Genomic DNA, 22561 nt, shown 5'->3' with positions numbered 1-22561 from the left:
ATGAAAAACTCGAATTTCGCGCTACCATGACGAAATATGGGAAAGCGCCAAAACATTGTTATCGGTGTGTTAACTGCACATTGTCATTCAAGTGACACGACCAAAGGGAACTATAAGGCCCCACTACAACCACCAAGTCGTGTTTTAAGTGCAGATAACTTTAGGGGCTCGCCTTGTCGTCGTAGCTCGCTCGCTGGCCCAAAGTAGAGCCCCACAGCGTTAAAGGGGTCCTGTAAACCTTTCGCCGATGCATGGATGTGCATGTAACCAAATAAAGCAATGTATTAGCAATCTCCTCCTGCAAGAATTTTGTTAAAGCTGAGTATTAATTAGCTGAGAAATCGTAAATCAAAAACCGCGCATTATCGTCGCGCCGCATTTCCTCCTCCTTTCAACTTTTTCTTCGCTGTTGTCGGCGCGAGAGCCTTCCCTCCCACGATGCTGCGCACCTCACCGGTGACGTACTTCCGCTATTGCGCTCCTCAGACTGCCGTCTGCTACGGGCAAGCTCTTTCGGCCTTTTCCTTTTTGTTGACACCATGGACATGGATCCCGCACTCCGCTCAAGGCTGGAAAAGCGAACGAAAGACCTGGCCACATGTGTGCGGCCTGGCCTTGCCCTTTCGCGGTGTACGTCGCTGCAGTTGCTATCGGCGGCGAACTCGCAGCCGCACGGGGAGAATCGCGCGCTCGTTCCCTTTGATGCACCGCGCCGCGCACTGTTTATCCAAAAAGCCGTCTCAGATGTGGCCCCGCTGGCGCCGGGTCTTTTAGATGCGACGCTGAGAGCATTTCTTGTCGGCGGCCCTGTCCTTTCTGCGTGCGTCCGTTGTTGTTCGCAGCCTTTCCACTCTCCCCTCTCCTCTCCGACAGCGAACACTCTCTCGCGAGGGGCATTGGATTGGATTCGATTGACTTGGCTTGACTTGGATTGGATTAAAGTGGATTGTGTTGCGTCATAGCCGCGGCAGACGCACTGGCGCCGGCCCGCAAAACGTTAACGCTACAGCTAAAACGCTATACTAAAACTCCCTATTAGCAGCAAAATAGCGTGCGTACGTGAGGCCGCAACATGGCGGCAAGTAGCGCGAGATGGAGGAAAGATTTTTTGCTTCCGATGAACCAAGTTCTTTGCCCCTGTGTTTTTAAATATGTCAAGTGGTTAGCACGTCGCCATCACGCAGCTCTGTATCGTCGTAACATCTCTGACTGTCCGGACGAAGCTTGCAGCTAAGCTAAGGCAGCGACCGAAGCTGTGTGTGTGTGCATCGCGCCTCCTGTGTTGTGGACGCGTTCGTTTCGCGATGAAATGTTACGTTGTACTTCTGCAAGTGGATAGTGCTTCCCATGGTCTGGATTATCTTTCTCGCATGGGGTATGTGCAGTGTGCCTGGCTAAAAGCCTCCTCGGCTTGCGCGCCAGAGTTAAGTGACTTGCTGTTCGTCCCCGCAAACCGGGCGCAAGGTGAGTGCCGAATTTACGACGGGCAGGAGAGAGAGAGAGAGAGAGAGAGAGAGAGAGAGAGAGAGAGAGAGAGAGAGAGAGAGAGAGAGAGAGAGAGAGAGAGAGAGAGAGAGAGAGAGAGAGAGAGAAATAAAATTTATTTAAAGAGCTCCCCCTATGGGGCGGTGGCGGCTGCCCAAGCAACCGATCGTCTGTCAATCGCGGTTCAGACCTGCAACGCATGTTGTGACGTTGTGTTCGTTCGAAACGCATCTCTGGATTGTTTTGAAGTTGAATAAAATATATGCGTCAAACCCGAACATTCGGCTCAGGGCGTTCTCTGCGATTGCACGAAAGAAGTGCCACGGGGCTTTGACGCTTTCTTTATGGTACGTACTCACGTAAGATAATATCGATGTCGTGTCATGGCCGTCATTCAATACAAACAGTTAAGCGTTTGTTTACACTTGTTTCGTTTGTCGTAAAATGTCCAAGCACTCCGCTGGCAGATCAGCCGGCGAGCCGACGCTGAGCAGACGACACATCTCTTTGCCGGAAGTGCGTAAAAAAGCCGCCCAATAGCAGGATGTATACCTCATGACGAACATCCGGGAATCGATGACGTAGACATGTGAAGATGGCGGCGTCCAAAAAAACGCAAGGAAGGGTGAGAAAAGGGCGACAAACTTTGCAACAAAAGTGTGAGCTTTCCGCTGCACGTAAAGCAGTAATACTTGGCACAGCTGACGTTGACGACCCAATCTAACGATTGCGCTAGTTCATTTAGTGCGCTCAAAACGCCTTTCAGGGCCGCTTTAACGGCTGTCGTCGCGGCGTCCCACAGAGGCTTCGAAAGCCAAGCGGTTTACAGGCTCCGTGTGCTGGTATGGTGGCGACACCAGCGCCTGAATAACTAGCGCCATCTACGGCCACTGGAGGCACTTATCGGATGTTGTCATCGCTTGCGCCATTCACCGTACCGCCCGTGCTACGCTGGTATGACTGCTCAAACCAGCGCGCTCGTTTTAACGGTTTTAGAGAGATGGGATATATTGGCTCGTTTTCCTTTTTAATATAAAAAAACCTCAAAACGTGGTCGCCAGCTACACGCCACAAACGATGTTTACTGCATCTGGGAGGAGCTAGCGAACGCAAGGGAGTCTATGGCATTGGGCACATAACAGGCGTGACCCTGGGCTGCCACTTTTAATTAAAGGCGGGTACAGTGAATGGTTGTGAGTTCTGTTGTAAACACGCGGCTCACGCATCTCTGCACTTTATTATAAGGTCAGTGAGTCTAAGCGAGGTAGGCGGGGGAAGCGACACGCGCAAGGCCGGGTGCCACGGCTCGCGTAAACATGCTGATGCAGTTGCTATGTTCGTCAACTCATAACTGTGAGCACCGGGCAGCTATTGCCAAATTATAGCGCCGGTATCAACGCCGGTGTTCCAGCTCTGTCCGAATCAACGAAATGTTAGTCGTATGCAGTTGGCCGAGATATCTGCGTCAAAGCAGCCGCCGAGGCCGCACGGGCAGAACCTCCGCGCGTACAGCTAGGAAGGTTGATTGATTGATTGATTGTAGGGTTTAACGCGCCGACGCAACGCAGGCGATGATGCGCGCCGTAGTGGAGGGCTCCGGATTAATTTTGACCACCTGGGGATCTTTAACGTGCGCCGAAATCTCGCACACACGGGCGTTTTTGCTTTTCGCCTCCATCAGAAAAGCGGCCGCCGCGGCCGGGAATCGAACCCGCGACCTCGTGCTCAGCAGCGCAACGCCTACAGCTAGGAAGGGGTAAGCAGCGATGAGCACCATAATACACAAGAGGCGGAATAACCGACACAGAGTGGTAAAGCATAAGCAACACGCAATGCCAAAATGCCGAGGAAGCACAAGCTCAGCGACAAAAATAAAAAAGAAAACGACCGACACCGTCACTGTTTCAAGATGATTGACGCGCTTATTAATGGCCCATTCGTTCAGCTGCGGTGGTTGCCTGTGGGATCACTGCAGTTTCGTGTCAACCGTTACGCTGCGTCATATTCCGTAGCACTCGGGTAAGATTGTGGGGTGTATGCTGGCGCTCTGTTTTTGTTGTCGATGAAGTTCGCGTTCCCTATGCAAGTTTCGCCGGGCGCCGGCTGTCGCAGGTCCCCTCCGAAGTTTATAGCAGGTGTGCACAGAAACAAGATCCTAGAGTATAAACCACATTCACACAAAACAGCAAAACGAACGCTTATGGCAGGAAGTCGATCGGGGTTGTTTACAGTGCCCGTCGCACTGCACGGGTTCATCGCTGTCGCCTTTCCGCTTCATTTCAAGGGAACCGAGATAAACTATTTTTTCGTCAGCCTCCTCGCGACCTTTTTAAAATGTTGCGGGGCCGTAGACCCAGCGATACGTACAGAAATGCGCACTACTAGCTCGACTTTTTCACAACGACTGCGGAATGTCCGCCCGGTAAGCCGCTCTTTCGGGGCGTGGCCTCCGCGATTTGCTGCCGGCGGCGCGCCGTTGCTCCGGCCGTCCCATTCGGCGCGGAAGCAAGGGGAGCGGTGTAATTTTGCTAACTCCGACACACGCCGCGAGGCGGCGTCGTTAGCCTAAGGTTGAAGCAACGTTTTTAGATTAGGTTGAAGCGAGGCTCGTCTGGCCGACGCTGCTGCGCTTTGAGTTGTAAATCAGCCTTCGTTGTCGCGTCTTCGGTATAGAAAACTCTCAATATCTGGTCTATGTATTTTGACTCGATCCTACAAGTACAAAATTGTTTAAAGGAGCCATGAAGAGAAAATGCAAGTTGGTTTTTTTCGAAAGATTTCGTGTTTTTTAGTGCCCCCAGCGCTTGTCCGGATACAAACGATGCTTTATTCACTGAGAAATTAAACAATTTAGGTTAAAATTTTGATTTTCCCGCTAAATCGTTTGTTTTCGGGGTCTGCAATGACATCACAGGAACCGACCGCTCTGCAGCCTAGAATACCCTCATTCACTATTCCGTCGTACAGGGTAGAGGCACGTATACGCTGGCGCCGCCATTTTGGGGCGCTCGCTCACCGCCGAAGCAAGTCATTGTGTCAGAACCGCGTTAAATTATCGCCGCAACGCGGTTTACTGAAAAAATTTGAATCATATTGTCTGTTTTGCGTTGCTAGGTCTCGTGGGAAACGAAAAGAACAACGCGTTGCGCACGTTGGCCCAATTGCGGCGGCACGGGACCGTTCAAAGGTTGTCTCCACCCTGTACAGCGGTGTTGGTTTGTTCCCGCATTTCTTTACGTTACCCGAACCTAGATGGCGCCACCATACCGTGGCAAGCGTTTGGTTTGTTTTTGCCCGTATTTAAACCTGGCTTGTTTTTGTTCTGGGAGAAAATATTCGTTCCCTGAAACAGTGCTCGCTCGACAAATGTGGTCACGTAAGACAACGTTGCTTGCGTCAATCGGCCAGTGTCGTCTGAGACAACCCCAAGCTCCGTAATGCTGTGCAGCTAAACCAAGCATGCTGTGCGCAGTACGAACAGTACGCATCAGTACTTCTATGTTTACATGTGCTTTCGTAACTTCCACGGTTTGTCCCATCATTCTTATTGCTTTGTAAAGAATGTGCCCTAAAATTAAGCGCAAATTTAAGCGCGCCTCATCGCCTGCGTTGCGTCGGCGCGTTAAACCCTACAATCAATAAGCGCAAATCGCTCGTTCGGCTAGTTTGTAAGCTCTACCTGATTGATTGTAGGGTTTACGCGCCGACGCAACGCAGGCGATGAGGCGCGCCGTAGTGGAGGGCTCCGGATTAATTTTGACCACCTGGGGATCTTTAACGTGCGCCGAAATCTCGTACACACGGGCGTTTTTGCTTTTCGCCTCCATCAGAAAAGCGGCCGCCGCAGTCGGGAATCGAACCCGCGACCTCGTGCTCAGCAGCGCAACGCCTTAGCCACTGAGCCACCGCAGCGGGTTGTAAGCTCTACCTAATTTGCGTCTGCTTGTGCCGGCCTCAGCCAATCGCAGAGCTGGCTCGAATGACATCATAGGTTCTGTTGCGGGAAATGAGCAGGTGGGTCGCATGGCTATTCCCTTTTTTCCTAATTATGTAGCTTATTTGAGCGAAGTTTACGTTAAAAATGGTGTCAGTATGATTCTAACGAGGCAATCTTTTGAATGAACCAAACTGGTGTTTTCTCTTCATGGCTCCTTTAACGTACGTTGTTTAACACCCACGATTGCCTCTGCACGCAGCTTTAGTGGTCGTTTGCTTGAAAGGCGAATGCCATAGCCCAGGGTGCTGTCATCGTAATACCGATAAGCTCTCGTGTATTGTTTATAGGCAGGCGACTACGATAGTCAAATAATCTGTTAGGCTTCCACGGGTACGAATCAATCATTTTTTTGCGTTTTATTGAATATGCTTAGAAGTTTCAAGTACCTACTGCAATCTCGCTACCAAATTATTTGCCGTGAGTGAAAAAGTCATGGTATTCCGCGATGCCTTTTATATCGCTATCGACTCTACATATGTATTTTTTTCGAAAGACTGTTTCTGAATTTCTAGATTTGCTGGGGTAATATATTCTGCATGTAATTTGTTGGCATGACATGTTAAGGGCATATTTTTTTTCGGTCAGCAGTTAAGCTGATCACTAATATCTGTATCCACAACGTCGGCTGTAAGTAAGTTGTTCGGGATATTAGTGAATAAACACATCAAGTGGAGAACTATACCAATCGTAACTCGGGTAAAGATTTTTATAACATTACTGAGACCACGTCCATTTATGGTAGACTGGAAGTCTCTCTGTACGTTTGTATATGCAAGCATGCATGCCAATAAACGGCACCAGCTCGTTTACCCTGCCTATTGCGGAAGAAATACCGATAGCCATTTGAACAGTATACACTTCAGATGCTGAAGTATACGACGTCTCTGTTAATAGTATCGCGGTAAAAGTTACGCCAAACGTTTCAAGTAGTGTTGCCATGTCATCTACTTTATCTGTCAAAGACGGCTTGTTTAAAGGAGAAAAAAGGTTAACGACACAGGGGGTATTTTCGTGTTTACTAATGGTTAGATTTCGGTCGATTGAATTCCCATAATTTGGTTCTTGCTCGGAACGCACGGAATATGCGTTCCGTGCGTTCGAAATAACATGTACGATATTTTCAGAAATAAACCCGGAAAACGTGTTGTGTTTTGGAACCATGCGTGACTACAAAAAAGAATACTGCTGTGCAATGAATTCACTTATGCATCACCCCGGGCATAGTCTACGTCGAAAATTTAAAGGCACCAGTAAGTACCCTAATGGCACCAGCAACTACTTCTACCTTTCTCCTGCATTGGTGTGCGGTAACGTTTTAATTATTAGACGTCGCACACAGGCTGCGAAGGCCGAGTTTTCGTCCTCTGCGCCCGCCCGCGCCAGGGAATACGACCTTAGGCTACGCGCGCCGCGGTGCGGCGAAAAACGCGGCGCGCCGCCGGTAGCCGATCGCGGAGGCCACGTTCGGGGTGACCAACATCCGATTTTCGACGGCACCGCTGTTCGGCGGCGCTGCGGTCGCGCTCGAAACACCAGCGCACGGAGCCTGAAAGGACCATGAAAACAAAACCCTACCTTGACTTATTTACAAGAACTGCCTTTGGTGACTTGTTAAACTCCTTTATGACCCCAATGATATGTTTTCATAAAAAGTGGTGAGAAACACAAAAAAAAAAAAAAACGTTTAAATTTTCTGCTACACAGCATCAGCGGCGACGTAACATGGAAGTAATTTACGCAGAATGGGCAATGTCTTAAGTCATTGTTTGCATCCGGGCGGCACAATAAAACGGAGCAAAGGACACCAATAAATAATACAGCCCAGGTCTCTTGGCGGTGGCTTTATGTAGTCTCTAGGACGACAGTAGCGGTGGTGAAAAAGAGGCTGTACTTTTTCTGTTACATCTGGCCTTAATTTTAAAAATTTACTGTAGTATTGCACCACGCTTATTTAAAAAAGCAGTAGTTCCAGTGAAGAAAAATATACTTGAGTTTTATGGTAAATTTAAAGTATACAAAACTGATTTTTCGTACTTCGCTAATAATTCAGCTCGGAACCAGTTCGCGAACCGATTCAAGCATCCGAACCGGTTCGCGGTTCGGCGCGTAATTTAGTCGAATCGGAACTGAACCCGAACCGTAACCGAACCGGTATTTTTTCGGGTTCGATACACTGATTTTTTGGAGGATTAATGACGTAAGATATTCATATTTTAATTTCTAATAGAGTAATTCCTGTATATATACATACACAATACACTATAATATATATATAGAATAAGGGTTGGCAGTCAAGAAAACCTCGGAAAGTTGTGGTGGGTCATAGAAACTGATGAAGATTTTCTTGAGTCAGAAAGAAAGTGTCGAAAAAAATGCCCGCCGGGTGGGATCCGAACCCACGACCTCCACATATATATATATATAAAGACGATCCTGCAGGGGGATATTGTGCAGCAGGTGATGCTTCCCCTACGTGTGGTAAGTTGGTAACTACAGCAAAAGCATGCCGCCAATTCCGCACTAACGTTTCTCCTGCGATTTGAGGCCTCAGATAGTTTACGCGCACACAGAATCGGACGCGGGAAAGCATCAAACGCCAACTGAACGCAAAGAAACAGCAGTCAGAGTGAGACCGAAGGAAGCCCGAGCTAGAGCAGACCTCGGCTGATGTCACGCAAGCGCTTTCCACCTCCTCCCCACACAGCAGTCAAATGGCGCCAACTAGCGGCGTGTAGCGCACCTCGTGGCAGGCACTTGGTATCGTCGGGCTCCGAAGCGCGGCGCAAGCACTGCGCAGCAGCTACGAAAGCAAGTGGGAACACAGGCTTGCGGCGCAACTGCTGGGTTACGATCAAGGGTTTATACCAAAGAGACCATATTCCTCGGACCCCTAAGCGGGACAGTTGAATGATGATGGTTGGTTGAGTTTTGCTGCTCCGGGGTGCGGCACATTGGTGCCAATACCCCAACCATCTGACAACGGCAGGGGAGGGGGGTACGGAACGTGGCGCATAGCTTGAAGGGACGTTAATTGGCTGAAAGCAATTTCGTTTTAACTGAAAGATAATTCGTTTCACAGTTCTCTCGCCCTTTGTTCGACGAGCAACGCTGCGTTACTTGCTGAATAAGTAACTAAGTACTGGTTTGTTGGTACACTAACTACAAGAAAACAGCTGACATTGGGACCAAGCCAGAAACACAGTTTCTTGCTTAGTCCCGTCGTGTGCGCCATTTTCTGAATGAATGAATGAATTTATTGTCAAGAAAAAGGAAAGGAAAGACCACCAGCAGGCGTAAATTGTCACACCTAAGGGTGGACACCGGAACGCCTGCTGGTGTGGGAGTTCGGGCACAGGATGACCGATTCAGAGAGAGGAGACAAGTTCCTAAAACGGTTTCTTTTGGCTCTTTCATTGTACAAACTTTTCATTAGTGACACTGGGCTTGATAACCTTTTTCCATATTTCGGGCCGAAAGCGGGACAAAGCACCGTCCCACAACAAGCAGGCCGCGGGACAGCGGGACCATAGCCGCAAAACCGGGACGTGTCCCACCTAAGTAGGGACGTCTGGTCACTTCTGGTTATACAGAATTGCGTTTTAAGCGCAGATTACTTTAGGGGCTCGCCTTGTCGCCGTAGCTCGCTCGCTGTACCCAAGTAGACCCACACGGCGCTCCGTCGTCGCGGCGTAACACAGAGGCTTCGAAAACCAAGCGGTTTATATAGTCATAAGCGTTCGAAACTAGAGAACCGTTGGCGCTTGTCATACTGTCATACATCTCCCCCATGTTTAGCGCAAAGAAAAGTGCAGGTACATTTGAGGCAAAACAAACGTAATTAACCGGCAGTGCCCGCGTTCCTTTAGTTAGGAACGCTTATTGGGTTGGTTTTTACGATAGCGTGCGAAAAAAAAAAATGGCGGTGCAACGCCGGCACGTGCGGGAGGAAAAGTAAACTTTTATTTGACAGGAAGGCCATAGCCAATGAGGGGGTGGTTTGGGTTGGGATGGAACGGCAAGGGGGATATATAGAGTATGATCAGTTTCAGTTCTTAGTTCACACTTCACAGTTCGCACTTAGTTCACACTTCACACAAAAAGCAAGCACAAAAAGAACAGCACTCCCGCTGGCACAGTTTTAGGCGGGAGGAAGGGGGGGGGGCGAGCACTGCGAAGGCGGGAAATGTGATCCGCACTGGGTGGTAGCAGTGAGCGGATAACGGCGCCACGTCCCATAATGGCGAATCACTGCTCTCCATTTCCGACAGCTTTCACATTTAGTGAAAAAGCTTTATTTTTTTCCTCCGTGTGCAGGTTGTGCTGACATGATACTACAATACAGTCATAGTTGCCAGAGCAATCGTCCCCACATTTTTAAAGGTTGCGTAGTCGTTATAAAATAAAAACAGGACTTTGAAAGCCGATGCTTTACTCAATAATTGTGACTGCTTCAAACAGGTACGCGGCTTTATAAAGCTCTAATATGCGGACAAGACAATGGTACGCAGTACGATTAATGGTAGTTTCGGCTTCGATTTCCTTGATCCCACGGACTGGTAAACAAGGTATACATGTCTTGCGCACGCTCCGGCAATCATGGCGGGTACTTTTTAGGTACCCGCACCTAGACTGAGCTCCGTAACATGGCGATAGTGATAAAGCAACTTATCCAGCTATTTGGCTAATGGAGCTTCGCAGGTGTCCTCTACTCGAACAAGCGGGAGAAGGTCCCGAAACGAACCGTGGATAGTGATGTTATGGACCATTTAATTGTCCACGTAACGCTGCCGTCACGTGTTTTCGTCGCACGGTAACACAATACCTTCAGTTCTAGGTGAGCTGTTACAAGTCTTCATTGCTCCGCCTGCAGGAATTCCTTAGACCCACTTTTACTCTTCCCGTGAGCGGCGCGCGCGCGCGCTCGCTCGCCCGTGATATACGTCACGTTGCTACGTCGTCTGGCGGGCCGACGCGCCGGCCGGCACAAACTGCCCGCCACCGCTCCTCCTCACCGAATGAATGAATGAATGAATGAATGAATGAAAGCTTTATTACTATATATCTTTTGCCGGTATAGGTCCCCTCTGTTCAGGGAACCTCTAGGTTGCCTATCGTGGCTTCCTAGGCAGCGTCATGTGGACTAGGTTGAGTCCTTGTCGGGGGCTTGTTGACGTCCCTTGAAGTGGCGTTCCAGGTTTTGCTTGATGAAAGTGGTGACGGCGGTTTGGTCTTCACGTGACGAGAGTACCACAATGGTTTCTTCGTCTGGTCCCTTGTTGCAGTTGCCGAATAGGTGACGCTGGTCCAGCACTCCCAGGCATTTCGAGCACTGTGGTAGTGGTCTTCCTTGGTAAAGGGCCGTTCGTGCTGGGGTTAGGAGGGTACCCGTTTGCACCTGCCTCACTAAGACCTGTTCATCTTTGGTTAGGTGTTTGTGTAGTTTAGGGTAAGCTTCCGGGTTGTGTCGTAGATCTTTCAGTGTGATGGGTTTTGGTGGGATGCGATCACTCTGGGGCTGGATGCGGTTGCAGGGAGCCCGGAGTGCGGTTTCGCGGGCGAGTCGGTTTGCTCTTTCGTTGCCCTGCATCCCGACATGAGACCAGGTACCCAGTAGAGTTTAATCGTTCCTTTTATCTTTTCATAAAGCGTGCGTGCTGTGGGGGGTATCCGATTGTATAGGATGCGTGAACATGCTTGTTGGGAGGAGCCTGCCTCCTTTCTGAGGGAGAATGGAAGGAGATGGAGGACCGAGAGTAGGGAATGCAGGGAAATACGGCTCGTCCCAACGCCACATAGAGATGGCGTTGCTCGTCCGCGCCCTCGCCGCCACCCGTCCGGAGCGGGACACGCGAGGTAGGCCTATTCCTACCTCGCCGGCAGCACACGTGTCGCTTCGGCCATCGCAGCATGCATGAGGCCAGGCCTTGAGGCGCGCGTTGATACAGTGTAGTTCTTAGCCCTGTCGTGGCGATCAGAATGCGCTGTACCGTTCGGCCAATCTCCTCCTCCTGATTCGTACTGGCCCTTTGGAGCCTGCCGTCACTTTGTCGTCGAGTCGAACCCTTCGCGGCGTCTCCCTCGCGGACGCCGCGAACATCTCTGGGGAATTTTGGCTGGGGCATTTCGCGGGCGTGGTGGAACCACCTTGTATCCCACATTAGCCCCCTCAATCCAGTTTACCTGAGGGCGTGAAACGGCCAGGTAAGTGGCTGTGACTCATCTGGTCTTTGCACCAGTCTGTTCGTGCGAGAAGCTTGATCATGACTCCTTGTGCCCGTTTTTTTTTTTTTTAAGCAAGGCTTTACTAATCTCGTAGTTTCGCCGTCGCGTGGAATTTGACCTTCATATGACCGCAGCTGCGCTGTACCCTTGGCAACGCACCACGTGACCCACCGAGTTGAGCTCCGCCGACGGTCGCGTTCGCTATCCGCCGCCGCTGCCGGCTTGGGGCATGCGCTCTCCGTAGCTGGGCCGCCCCCTGACCACGTTACTCGCTGCGCGCCCCGCGAAAGGGAACGCCGCGTTCGCCATGGATGAGAGCGAGGCCGTGCCTACCGTCTTTGGGCGTTGCGCGGGAGCTGGAGGCATTGGTCGTTGTCGGCAAGCGGCGTCTGACCACTCCGCGGAAACGTAGGCAAAGGCATGCTTTGGACGAATATTAGTACAATAGTTATAGCTCAATCAAAGGCCAACCAAGCGAAACCAGAACTTAAACAGGCTCAGGGTTAGTTGAGCTAAGCGGCAGCCACTTTCTTTTTTGCACTTTTTTGCCTTTCAAAGGCTAGTCACCACTAAAGGAGGTAGACTTTTAGCTCTGAAACACTTTCGCTTGCAGTTAAAAAAAATATGCATAAGAAGGTCTTCTTTTGCCTTTTGCCTTCTCCATTCATACAATATGGTCAGTACAAAAGTGTTGAACTAAAACGCCAACATCCAAAAATAGTTAAACTGAGAGTTAGACCCATTCACTTTTGGAAATACATTTCACATTTGGTTGTGCAATACATGTCACATTTGGAAATACATTTACATTTGGTTGTCGAAATACTCCTGAGGAAGGGGTGGGGGGAAGGGGGTCGATTTTTAAAGAGAAGCTTTATAGGTCTAGGCAAATGGAAACTCCGACAGTCCCGTCTACGCAGGAAACTCCTCCGGTGCAAGCCCATGCGCATGCGAGAAAAAACCAGGTTGTGGAGTAGCTACAAGTAGGGGGAGAGAGAGATTGGCTGAGTCGATCTCTCTCGCAGCAAAGCATGCACAACGAGCTACTGCGTGAAGCACAGCATGTGTGAAGCATGCATTCATTCTCTTGCAACCTAGCATTGTTGCAGAGCGCTTTTTATTTCACCGAGTCGTCATCACAACTCAATGAGAATATAAAGAGAATACAAACAGCTTGAGCGGAAGAGGGGAAAAAGAAGAGGGTAGCCACTTCTCTCTCATTCTTTGTTTTTCTTTTGCACGCGCATGCGAATCAGTTATACCTGCAGCAGTAGCCCGGTGAGCGCACGTTCGATAGTCCGATTGGCCATGATTCTTCTTTTTTTTTAGTTAAAGGTGAGACTTACAAATGTCCTTTCGTGTCCCAGATTGCGGTGCAAGCTAAAAATGTCTGTAGCAATCCAGTATTAGTACCACGCATTTCATTGCCCAACTTTCCGGCTGGCATTCGGTGGCTCCTGCCAAAGTGCCAAGTCATTAGACGGCCAATCACCGGCATCGGGAAATGCAATAAACTTTGCCAACAGCACACCCAAAGAGCAGCCTTTACGCATGAAGGGAGCAGCCTGCACTTCAGCTGCCTGTCCCTCATGCCTGCAGATGAAATCCTGATGAGCAGTCATGTGAAGCACAACATGGTGGTGAGGGAGGGGATGGGTTTTCACCTCCATGTGAATACTCATTTACGTGCAGAGACTGCTCCGACACATGCCAGTGCTCTACTACAGGCAATAGAATCTCATGCGTCATTGTTAACATGTTAACTAGGGAGATCAGTATGTAGCCCTAGAGAAAAGAAGAAATTACAGGTGCATTTCCGCTCAGTATAGGAAAGGATTTCTGTTCATTATCGAGAATGTCACGGCTGAATACATTGTGCCAGTCACCCAGAGCAAAACGTTTCCAGCAACTACCGCGTTCACCGACCCTGCAATTCTGAAGTTCCTTGTCCGTAATGCTCTCCAAGAACCAAAGTCGGCTACTTACGGGTACTTGTGTATTTCCACCCTGACAACACCGCAATTGGGGGCTTTTTCATCCCCAAACACTTGGGTGGTGGCACTACAACCTCATAGTTCAATGGTAGAGATCGGAAATGGCAACAGTAAGCACTGAGCTAGCGACACTTCGTAAAGAGAAGAGAAACCGAGCCTGAAGGTTAGGATTTTCTCACTAGCCTCTAAACGCGAGTGCAAACTTTGAACCGCAGGTTACACAGTGACACAGAACCACACTACGATTTTGTCTGCTGCGAAGCTGTATATGGCTAGTCTCCAGTGGAATTTTTGTGTCTGTAGGCAAAAACTCCCAGCACTATACCTGTAAAAGCAAGCCATTGTTCCTGGTTGCATATCATCCGTCACAAGGTTTTGACAGCTGTCAGCATATAGCACTCGACGGTATCATGGATGGGTGAGTGTGCGTACAACTAGCAATGGCGGTAACAGCAAGAAGTTGAGAAGCAATGTTGTGCATACAGCACAAAGGACAACCCTGGCCATATGGAGATCTCTCTGGCGTCATATTTGATACAAGGTCATCCGTTGTTGGTTGAACTGATGGTGTGCTTCATTTGCACTGGTCTCCTTGTGCTATGAATCACTGCCCACTGCCCTGACGCTTTAGTGCGCGTAGTAATCTTGTTACATTCCCTCCCTTCCAAAGGAGACAGAACACGGCCAGTCTCAATTGCTGTTATATCTTGACAATTGATTTTCATCACATGTTGAGCTTTGCCTTTCTTCGCTCCATGATTGTGATTTTCATTTGAGGTTTCATCATTTTCCAAAGATTTGTTCTGACTTAAGCTCTTTGAGGATCCAATTCTTGACAGACGCAATTAGGGTTAGTCGGGCTCACTGTGACTGGGCCATTTTAAACTCAGCTTTGGCCTTCACCATACAAACCAAGGCGTTAGTTCAAGTTGTCTGCATCCTCCATTTTCGCCTCTAAATTGTCCACGTCTACTGAGCCTCCGACCTCTCTGTTAATCTCGTTAGTGCATCATGACTTCCTTTTAACTTAATATCTCAGTCAACTTGCGTGTTGGTGGTCTTGTAATTGCCGATGAGGGACGTTATATGTCGTCGGACGATGTGCCACCTTTCGACGAGGGCCTCCATGATTCAGTCCAGCTTTGCAAATCTCGCACGGGCTGGTGATCGAGCTCAGAGGGCAGAAGTCGGCAAAGTCTTTGCATCAGATCATCATGTACTGTGTCCGGCAGATATCTCTCAAGGCTCGGCTTGCTCTACCTTACTCTTCTTAGGCTGCTCCAATGTTCCTTGGATTGCCTTCTTCCATCGCACTTAATTCTTGCTCCCCAGACAGTCGAAAAGAAGCAAGATCCGCTTAGTGTGGCTCACTTCTGGAGATCCCTTGTCCAGGGTTCCACAGCGCCGAAAATTATGTTGCGAAAGAGGCAAGCCGCCATGGTTTTAATAGTGTGAACTCAAGATGATGATGGTAGTCGGGCCACAAGAGAGGCAGAGCTAATTCTTTCGCAACAGTTTTCTTGTCTGCGGCTCCTATCTGCCTGCGTTTGAGCAACCAGATGCCATTCAGTATGGATCCCGATGCATGTTTGTGACAAAAACATAAAGCAGTTTCACCAACCTGCTTGACATCGCTTTTTTTTTATTTTTATTTCAAACGCATGTCAGACAAGAAGAATGCCATGTCTGCCGATAACACCCTGCCTGAGCTATACTGAAAGGCCATACTTGCCAGCTATGACCCCCCCCACTTATAAAGTAAACATATATACCCACCAGAATTGTGCCACCATTTCACAAAAACTTAGCAAACTTATCAAATGACCCCCATAGTTGTTCCCATTCCCTCACCTGTGTCCATTTTTGGTGCCTCAGATTCGAACTAATTCAGATTTCTGAGACACCACAAATAGCATTCTGCAGTTGAAGCTGCTAGTACGGCAAAGGTTAAAGCTGTATTCTTAAATTCTTTTTTTTCCCCGCAGAAGCATGAGCATCCATCCGCAAGAGTGGAACAAGAGGAAGGGCACAGTGGCTCCTCTTGATTCGGTGGTTTAAGGCTGTAAAAAGCTTTAGTTCCACATTTAACATCAGTTCAGAGGCAAATTGGTAGTTTATTTTGTTGAGCAACGTGTCCAAGCCACACCAATTTCTTGTGCTCGTTTTGTATACTTAATTTTTCAAAAGAAAGCAACCTTTAAGCCTACCTTTTAACAAATGCGCACCCCCCCCCCTCCCCACAGCAAAATTTTGAGTAGGTGCCCACAGTAACGGGAAGAGACCTTTTATGTCATTTTAAGCAAATTTAACCGCGTTAGACACACAAGCAAGATATATTGAAAAACTGCGCTCCGATTTAACATTTCTATTTGGCTACCTTGCCACCACAGTCATGCTTGAAAACTGTGTAACCTCCAAGACTTCCTCCAAGACTTCTTGTAACTTCTTGCAACTTCCAAGAGATTCATCTGGCTGGCCTGACGTAACAACACCTCAAGTATTTTTTTTTTTTCAATCTCATTCTTTTGCTTTTTCATTATTTGTAAAAGTACTTTTTTTTTCAATCTCATTCTTTTGCTTTTTCATTATTTGTAAAAAATATCCAAAGAATGGATTTATCTGTTCTGTATAAATGGTGCTTGTATCAATACTAGAATATTTATGTATGCTGTCACTTGTTTCCCAGGAACAAGACTTGTAAAACAGATGGCTGAAATCTTACAGGTCTCTATATTTCCAATAAAATGCCAGGGGATCCCTCCCTCCCTGCTTCCTTAAAGAATTAAATGAAGTATCTGCGTTTGTCCCAATAACAGTAATATGCCAGGACAATCGCTCCACTGACTCGTATTGCTATCAAAGAGTGCCAAATGACAGCCTTGCCATGTCTAGACACCAGTGGTGGATCCAAAAGGTGATCACCCCCTTCCCCCTCAAAGAACCCCTGAAATTACCGCTACCAAGTCTAAAATCTGTGCCATACCCCTCTTCCTTCCTGATCACGCCTCCAAGGCATCCTCCCACTCCCTAGAAGTTTGATCCACCCCTGAGCAGACGACACAGGGCACTATGACACAAAGCTCCGTATGGACGTAATCAGGCCACAAATTGATGATGAAATTCCTTGCGGGCACGCTAAGTGTCCACAATGTTGTGCTTCCAAGAACAAGCGCTTCTTCATAAGACGCACATACAGGCACATCACGCTCCCTCAAAGACGTGCGCATGCCTGTAAGGAAGGAGGGAACGGGGGAAAGGGGCGGCCAGCAGGCTGGTTACCTGTGAGCTGTGCGTTCTCGGCCTCGAGCGACTCGAAGCTGGAGTCCCCGAAGGCCTGGGCGTACAGAGGGTTAGTGTATTTGCCGGCGTCGTTTGTGCCGCCTGCAAAGGACCAACCACGCCGCAAAGCCATGCAGGTTCAAGCGGCCACCGCAAGCACCCCTAAACGAACAGTGCCTCATTTCGCCCCATGCATCCCCCGACAACGTGCATTCCACAATTCAACATACCCTTGCCAATAGAAACCCCGATTTCGGTTTCCTCCCTGAGTCAACCAAATTTTAGCCTCCCACTTACTTCGACCAAATTTTGGTCATACTGCAAGGGTTGAATTAACGAGAGTTTAATGTAGTCTAGGGAAGCATCAGCCCTGCCATTACCTGAAATTTCCTCAAATCAGGACCACATGCAAGTATAAATGTTTTATACATGAGCAAACCAGAAAAAAGGAACGAGGGAAGGCCAATGTCAGCAACAAAAACCGCTTGATAGCTTTAGTTATGTTACATTATCAGCCTGACTGACGCGAGTAACACAGACCGATGGCATTTGCTAGGCCATTATCTTGCTCCCCTGAGATATACATTAATAAGGCACCGACCGCACCACAGGTTTCGCACCCATTTTCCTTCCTCCATGCACTCTCGTCACATTTGACGTTTAGTCCGTGAAAAGCGGCCAAATATCCGCAGAAACTAAGCCACTGCATTAAGATACAACTTGTCATGCCCAGGCACATTTCTAAAGTGAGCCCTCGTGAAAACAAGCCAACCGCAGGCTCTGGTCACACATCAAATGCCCCGTACAGTGGTAATTGCAAGTGTGTGCAGTGTGTCCCACGGAATATTAATGCCAAGGAAAAAAAAAAGAAAATGCCAGAAACCGTGCCCGAGCCTTGCACATTAAAATGCGGCCAAAATTACGTTTTTTTTTAATGTCTCCACTACTTTAACTGTCTGTGGCACATCCTTTATTTTTTATTTTTTTTAAACTTTTATACAAACACGTTCTGTGTGGTTCGAGGTTGTGCAGGCTAAACGCGAGTATGTGCAAATGCAGGCAGTGTCATAACAGCAGACGATCAGAGCCCACCAAGTGTTAGCAAGCCAGACGAAATGAGGCAGTGAAAAAGAAACAGCTAAGATGGCTTGCTTCATGCTGTTATACCACAGGGGCACCCCAATTCCACTTGGCTTAAGAACAAAGTGAACGCTTTCCAGTCTAGAAAAGTCGCAATGTATGCCCAATGGCCGTAGGCGGTTATAAGTGCACAATTTTTCCTCCTCACAACTTCCATCTCATATTTTTCACGCAAGTCTGATACTAAAGCCATTTTTTTTTTTCTTTTAATTCCATATTCGAATCCAACCTTTCTGTATACCGCAATTTAGTTTTCAGCCACATATCTTTATTAGAGTTGGTTCCCCTTCCCATGTTTAAAAATGCTATCACGATCACAGGCGACAGGTACAAACCACAGTTACTTTTGCAATCGAAATGTTGCATACTTAAAAAATTTTGCTAAGCACAATTGTACAGTAAATTATTAAGGAAAGATGCTTCCAACATTATCAAAGGAAGTTACAAACAATGGCTCAAATGAGAAACTAGCATGCTTTTCTGCAGGAGCAGCCAAGTAAGAGTCAAGCCAAATTACTCAGTATGCACTGAAGTCAAGTGGTTTAGGGCACTGCCCATGAGGAAAGCCTAATTTAGTCTCAGCTAAAGCACATGCTGAAAAACCGCACACACACACACCAGCATGCACTCTAGAAGAAATGCCCATACCATGATTTAAGGCACCACCTACAGTAAAAATAGGATTAAATGCGAAATGGCAGCATTCAATGCTCAGACAAGCAGATACAATTCCTGCTGCTTCGTAAAGAGCAAGAGGCTATTCTTTCCCCCCAAGTCATCAACAAAACCTTCATACGGACGCATACATTTGTTGCACCAAGAAGACCCAACCCTTATCAGAATGGTCAAGCCACCTCAAGGTTGATACCCCATTTCCAACACACATAGCGGCCAACATTCAAGGCCTACTGCACTAAAATTTAACCTTGGCCAAATTTATTTTGAACGTACAGTAGTACCCCAAACCAACTGCGTCATGACTGGTATCCCTGCAAAGTGCACTGCTAATCAGTTAGAAATGTTTAAAATACCATAAAATATCGATCAAGTGCCCCCCCCATGCCAGCACGCCCCTCTCATAATTTGAGCACTTCGAGTTTTCGCGCACAATTGAAAAGTATTTTGAGTTTTCACGCACTATTCTTGCCCCCCTCCCCCAACCACCCCTTGATGGTCCAAACCACTGAAACCGAAACAGCCCAGGTACAATTCTGACTGCGCTCTTGTCTAAACCAGAATTCAGTCAAACAACACAGGGTACACGTAAAATTCAGCACACGCTCACCATTTTGTTACTGTCATCTGACATTGCCAAATAGACTCGTGACTTTGCGGCAAGGGTGATTCGTGATATGCATTCGTAAAAAAAGCCAGAGGACACTGGACGATTTCTGAGAGGCACCAAAGCCATTTTGCTCCACCGTGAATGCCCTCCGAACAAGTCACGAGTACACCTTGTTGCACATTTCAAAAATGAACCAGATGATGGCAAGAACTGGTTCTCTGGCAAACAGGCCCAACAACGCAGTTGATGAATTGCTCACATTAGTTGCTTCACAGTCTTCGTCATCTCTACTAAAAGTGTTTTTCTTTCTAATGAACTGCATTATTTCTTTTTTTCTTTTTCAGGGGGGGGGGGGCTAAGGTTGTTAAACATTTACACGTCGCCATTTTGAATTACAGGGTGGTAGTACCGAACAAGGGCCCCCCCCCCCCCCCAAAATTTCGTGAACCATCCGCATTTCGAAAGGGGGTGCTTGCTTGGTATTTCACAGTAGCTCCCTGGCAGGCAACACTGCACCTGCCAGCATATTGTGCAGACAGCCATGAAGCGGAAGTGACATGCCGGCCATCCAGGCGGTTGGCCCTCTTGCTAGTCAGGAGAACTGGTCGAGCTCCACTGGGCGCGCTTTTGCAAGGGTTTTGGCGTGGACAAAGCAGTTGTGAGCGGGTTTGCAACATCAGTTAAACCTGGCCATAATGTCCATGCTCTTCTCAATTTCGGTTTCAAAATCGCCGATTTTTGCTGGTCGTCTGCTCCGTGCACATGTGTAATTCAGCTGCCATATTTCGTATTTTGCAGTCTTTTTAGGCAGATTATACCGAAACAGGGTTTTCAAGAGGTCAAAATTTGGAGCACAGTTGGCCTTTAAATGTCAGCACTTTTTGTCTTAGTGCTGTCTTGTCGTGCGACAGCTGCACAGAGAATTTTTTTGTCAACTACCAACAGCCCCTCCCTTATTTCACCACTCTGATGCAAAGCTGTACCACCAGGCTTTGCAGGTTGATTAATAAACCTACAAGCCAGGGGAAGAAGGCATCAAACTTCATTTTGGTCCCAGCAGACCTCTGATATCAGAGGTTCTTGGAGCTAGCTAGACATGCAGAACCATAGAGGTAGCACACAGTATGCATATATTCTATTCTGATTGCAAATGCAAAAAGTAGTTCGGATTTAAGGAGATCAAGACTGAGTTAGTAAACCAAGAATTTTCATACCATAAAAATAGGCACACAACTCCATGTGTCACCAAAATCAGAGTGTTTCACTGGCAAACTAAATTCGCAGAGCGAGGGTCTGTAAAATTGTGTTAAAAAAACCTTGACAGAAGCGAGCCGGTACAAGCAGTATAACGGAGGCCAGAAATAGCCGGCAGCTTTTAAAACAAATGCCTCGGAACATAAAACTTATGACTGCTGGATTAATCAAACAAGAACACATTTTTCACATTGTTGTTACTGTATAAAATCAACCATGTTGTGTATATGCATGCAGAAGGATATTCTGTGGAGGCATGGAAAGGAAATAGCGTGTACTTCATGACTGATTTAAAGCAAACCCTACACAGAAGCTACCTGTCAGTGCATGTAATCAAAAATCCTTTTTGTCCATAAACAGAACATACACCGGCTGTCTCCAATCAAAGAAAAGTGAAAAGAATAGAATCACTTGCCAGAGAAAAGAAAATTAAGATTATTATGAGCAGACTAACCTAACTCCTGCAAAACAAATAAACAAAAATCTAGGTTTTTTTTTTTTTTGACGAGGTGCCCCATTTTCTCTTTTGTGTACCAGCCATGCCTGACTATATTTTTATTAGCCGTGTTTCAAGAAATACATTATTGCGACACAAATCAACCGCAGAAGCACTTAGATAAAATGAAAGGAAAGTAACGTGCGGTCATCGCCACGCCAGAAACAAAAACCAAAACGCCATAATGTGCCGGCAAACAATTACCGCCACGCAATCGTAAAATGTGGACGCTTGTGCGCAACCGTCGAAGGAAGCTCTTCTCAGATGACTCTCAGAGGGATGCCGCCAGCAGCTGCTTCCTGTGCCTTCTTTGTTCTCATTCAGCTGCTTTCATGAAACAGCCCCTAACAGATGCACCTCTTTCTACTCCGAGCAAGAGGGGCAAGGAAATTGCCCTTATGAGTGTTCACCGCTGAGTTAAGGATGCCAATAGCTGTAGCTCACTTTGAATTTGCTATGAATTCTGTTGGCTTAAAAAGAAAAAGTAAGAGAACTATGGAGGCAAGATTTTCTCGGGAACTGCACTGTTACGTCGAGGACCAAATTTGAAATTGTTACCCCACTAGGTAGGGACAAAGCACTGGAAAAGAACAAAGAAATTTATTCAACCCTAATAAAGCTATTAACTCCAGCAATTCAGGAATTTTGGCAGCTAGCCGATGTGAATTAAGCACGAAATCAGTGCTGGACGCATCCACACACCAATTTGTTTTTTTTTAAACATGGAGAACAGTTCCCGTTACTAAAGACCTGCTTCCACAAAGGGCTATAAATATCACACGGAGATTCCAGTTCAGTCGCTCCTTTCTCTTGACATTTGCAATGCCAAGCCAGCTGAGAGTGCACAAATTTGGCGCGAGACGGCTCTGCAAAGCACGAGGGCCATATTTTAACAGCGAAGCTCTTTAGCAAACCGTAATTTTTCATGTCTGCAGTTAGAAATACCAAGAAATTGCTGAGCGTGCAGCTCTACAACAGCTCCATCTACTTTAGTTAAGAATATGTTACACAGAACTGGAGCAACACGCGACCCAATAGAGCTGTTGATACTGAACTAGAGGATATGGATGTAAAGCTGTTTAGGTTTGTGGACGATTACCTTGTCTCGGTAAAAAATTGTCCGGGCGGCATCGTGCTTCCGGAAGTGATAAAAACCTTCAGGAGAAACGGATTCAGGCTTGAGTACACTGTTGAGTTACCAAAGGAAAGCAAAATTCAGCTTTTAGATCTTGTGATTGAGCCGACACCTTTCCACACCTGCTGGATGTACAAACCCAGGTCGACTAAGCCCTTGCTGAGTTGCGAGTCGGCTCATTCCAAATTAGTAAAGAATGGAGTGGCTACTTCCTGCATCAAGACGGCATAGACAAAATCGTGCAAACATTTGCTTGAGCAAAGCATTGCCACTC

At 47.5% G+C, this 22561-nt stretch overlaps 1 protein-coding gene across 2 annotated transcripts in view; it reads right to left on the bottom strand.

Annotated features, from left to right (window-relative positions):
• Nucleotides 1-22561, bottom strand: part of Clc-c (chloride channel protein 3) — a 79695-nt gene that overhangs the window by 44860 nt on the left and 12274 nt on the right. The window contains exon 3 of one of the 2 annotated variants that reach the window (XM_077703817.1): nt 16978-17079. The exons of the other annotated variant lie outside the window; for it this stretch is intronic. Within the exon in view, the coding sequence (XP_077559943.1) occupies nt 16978-17079 (102 nt within the window). The remainder of the gene's footprint in view (nt 1-16977; nt 17080-22561) is intronic. 2 annotated transcript variants of the gene reach the window in all.

The sequence above is a fragment of the Haemaphysalis longicornis genome, unplaced genomic scaffold (genome assembly GCF_048455015.1).
Source record: "Haemaphysalis longicornis isolate Haplotype H1 unplaced genomic scaffold, Haemaphysalis longicornis Haplotype H1 scaffold_3, whole genome shotgun sequence".
In the NCBI taxonomy this organism is placed as follows: Eukaryota; Metazoa; Arthropoda; class Arachnida; order Ixodida; family Ixodidae; genus Haemaphysalis; species Haemaphysalis longicornis.
Note: the sequence above shows the minus strand (reverse complement) of the source record. Positions and strands in the feature narration are given on the sequence as shown.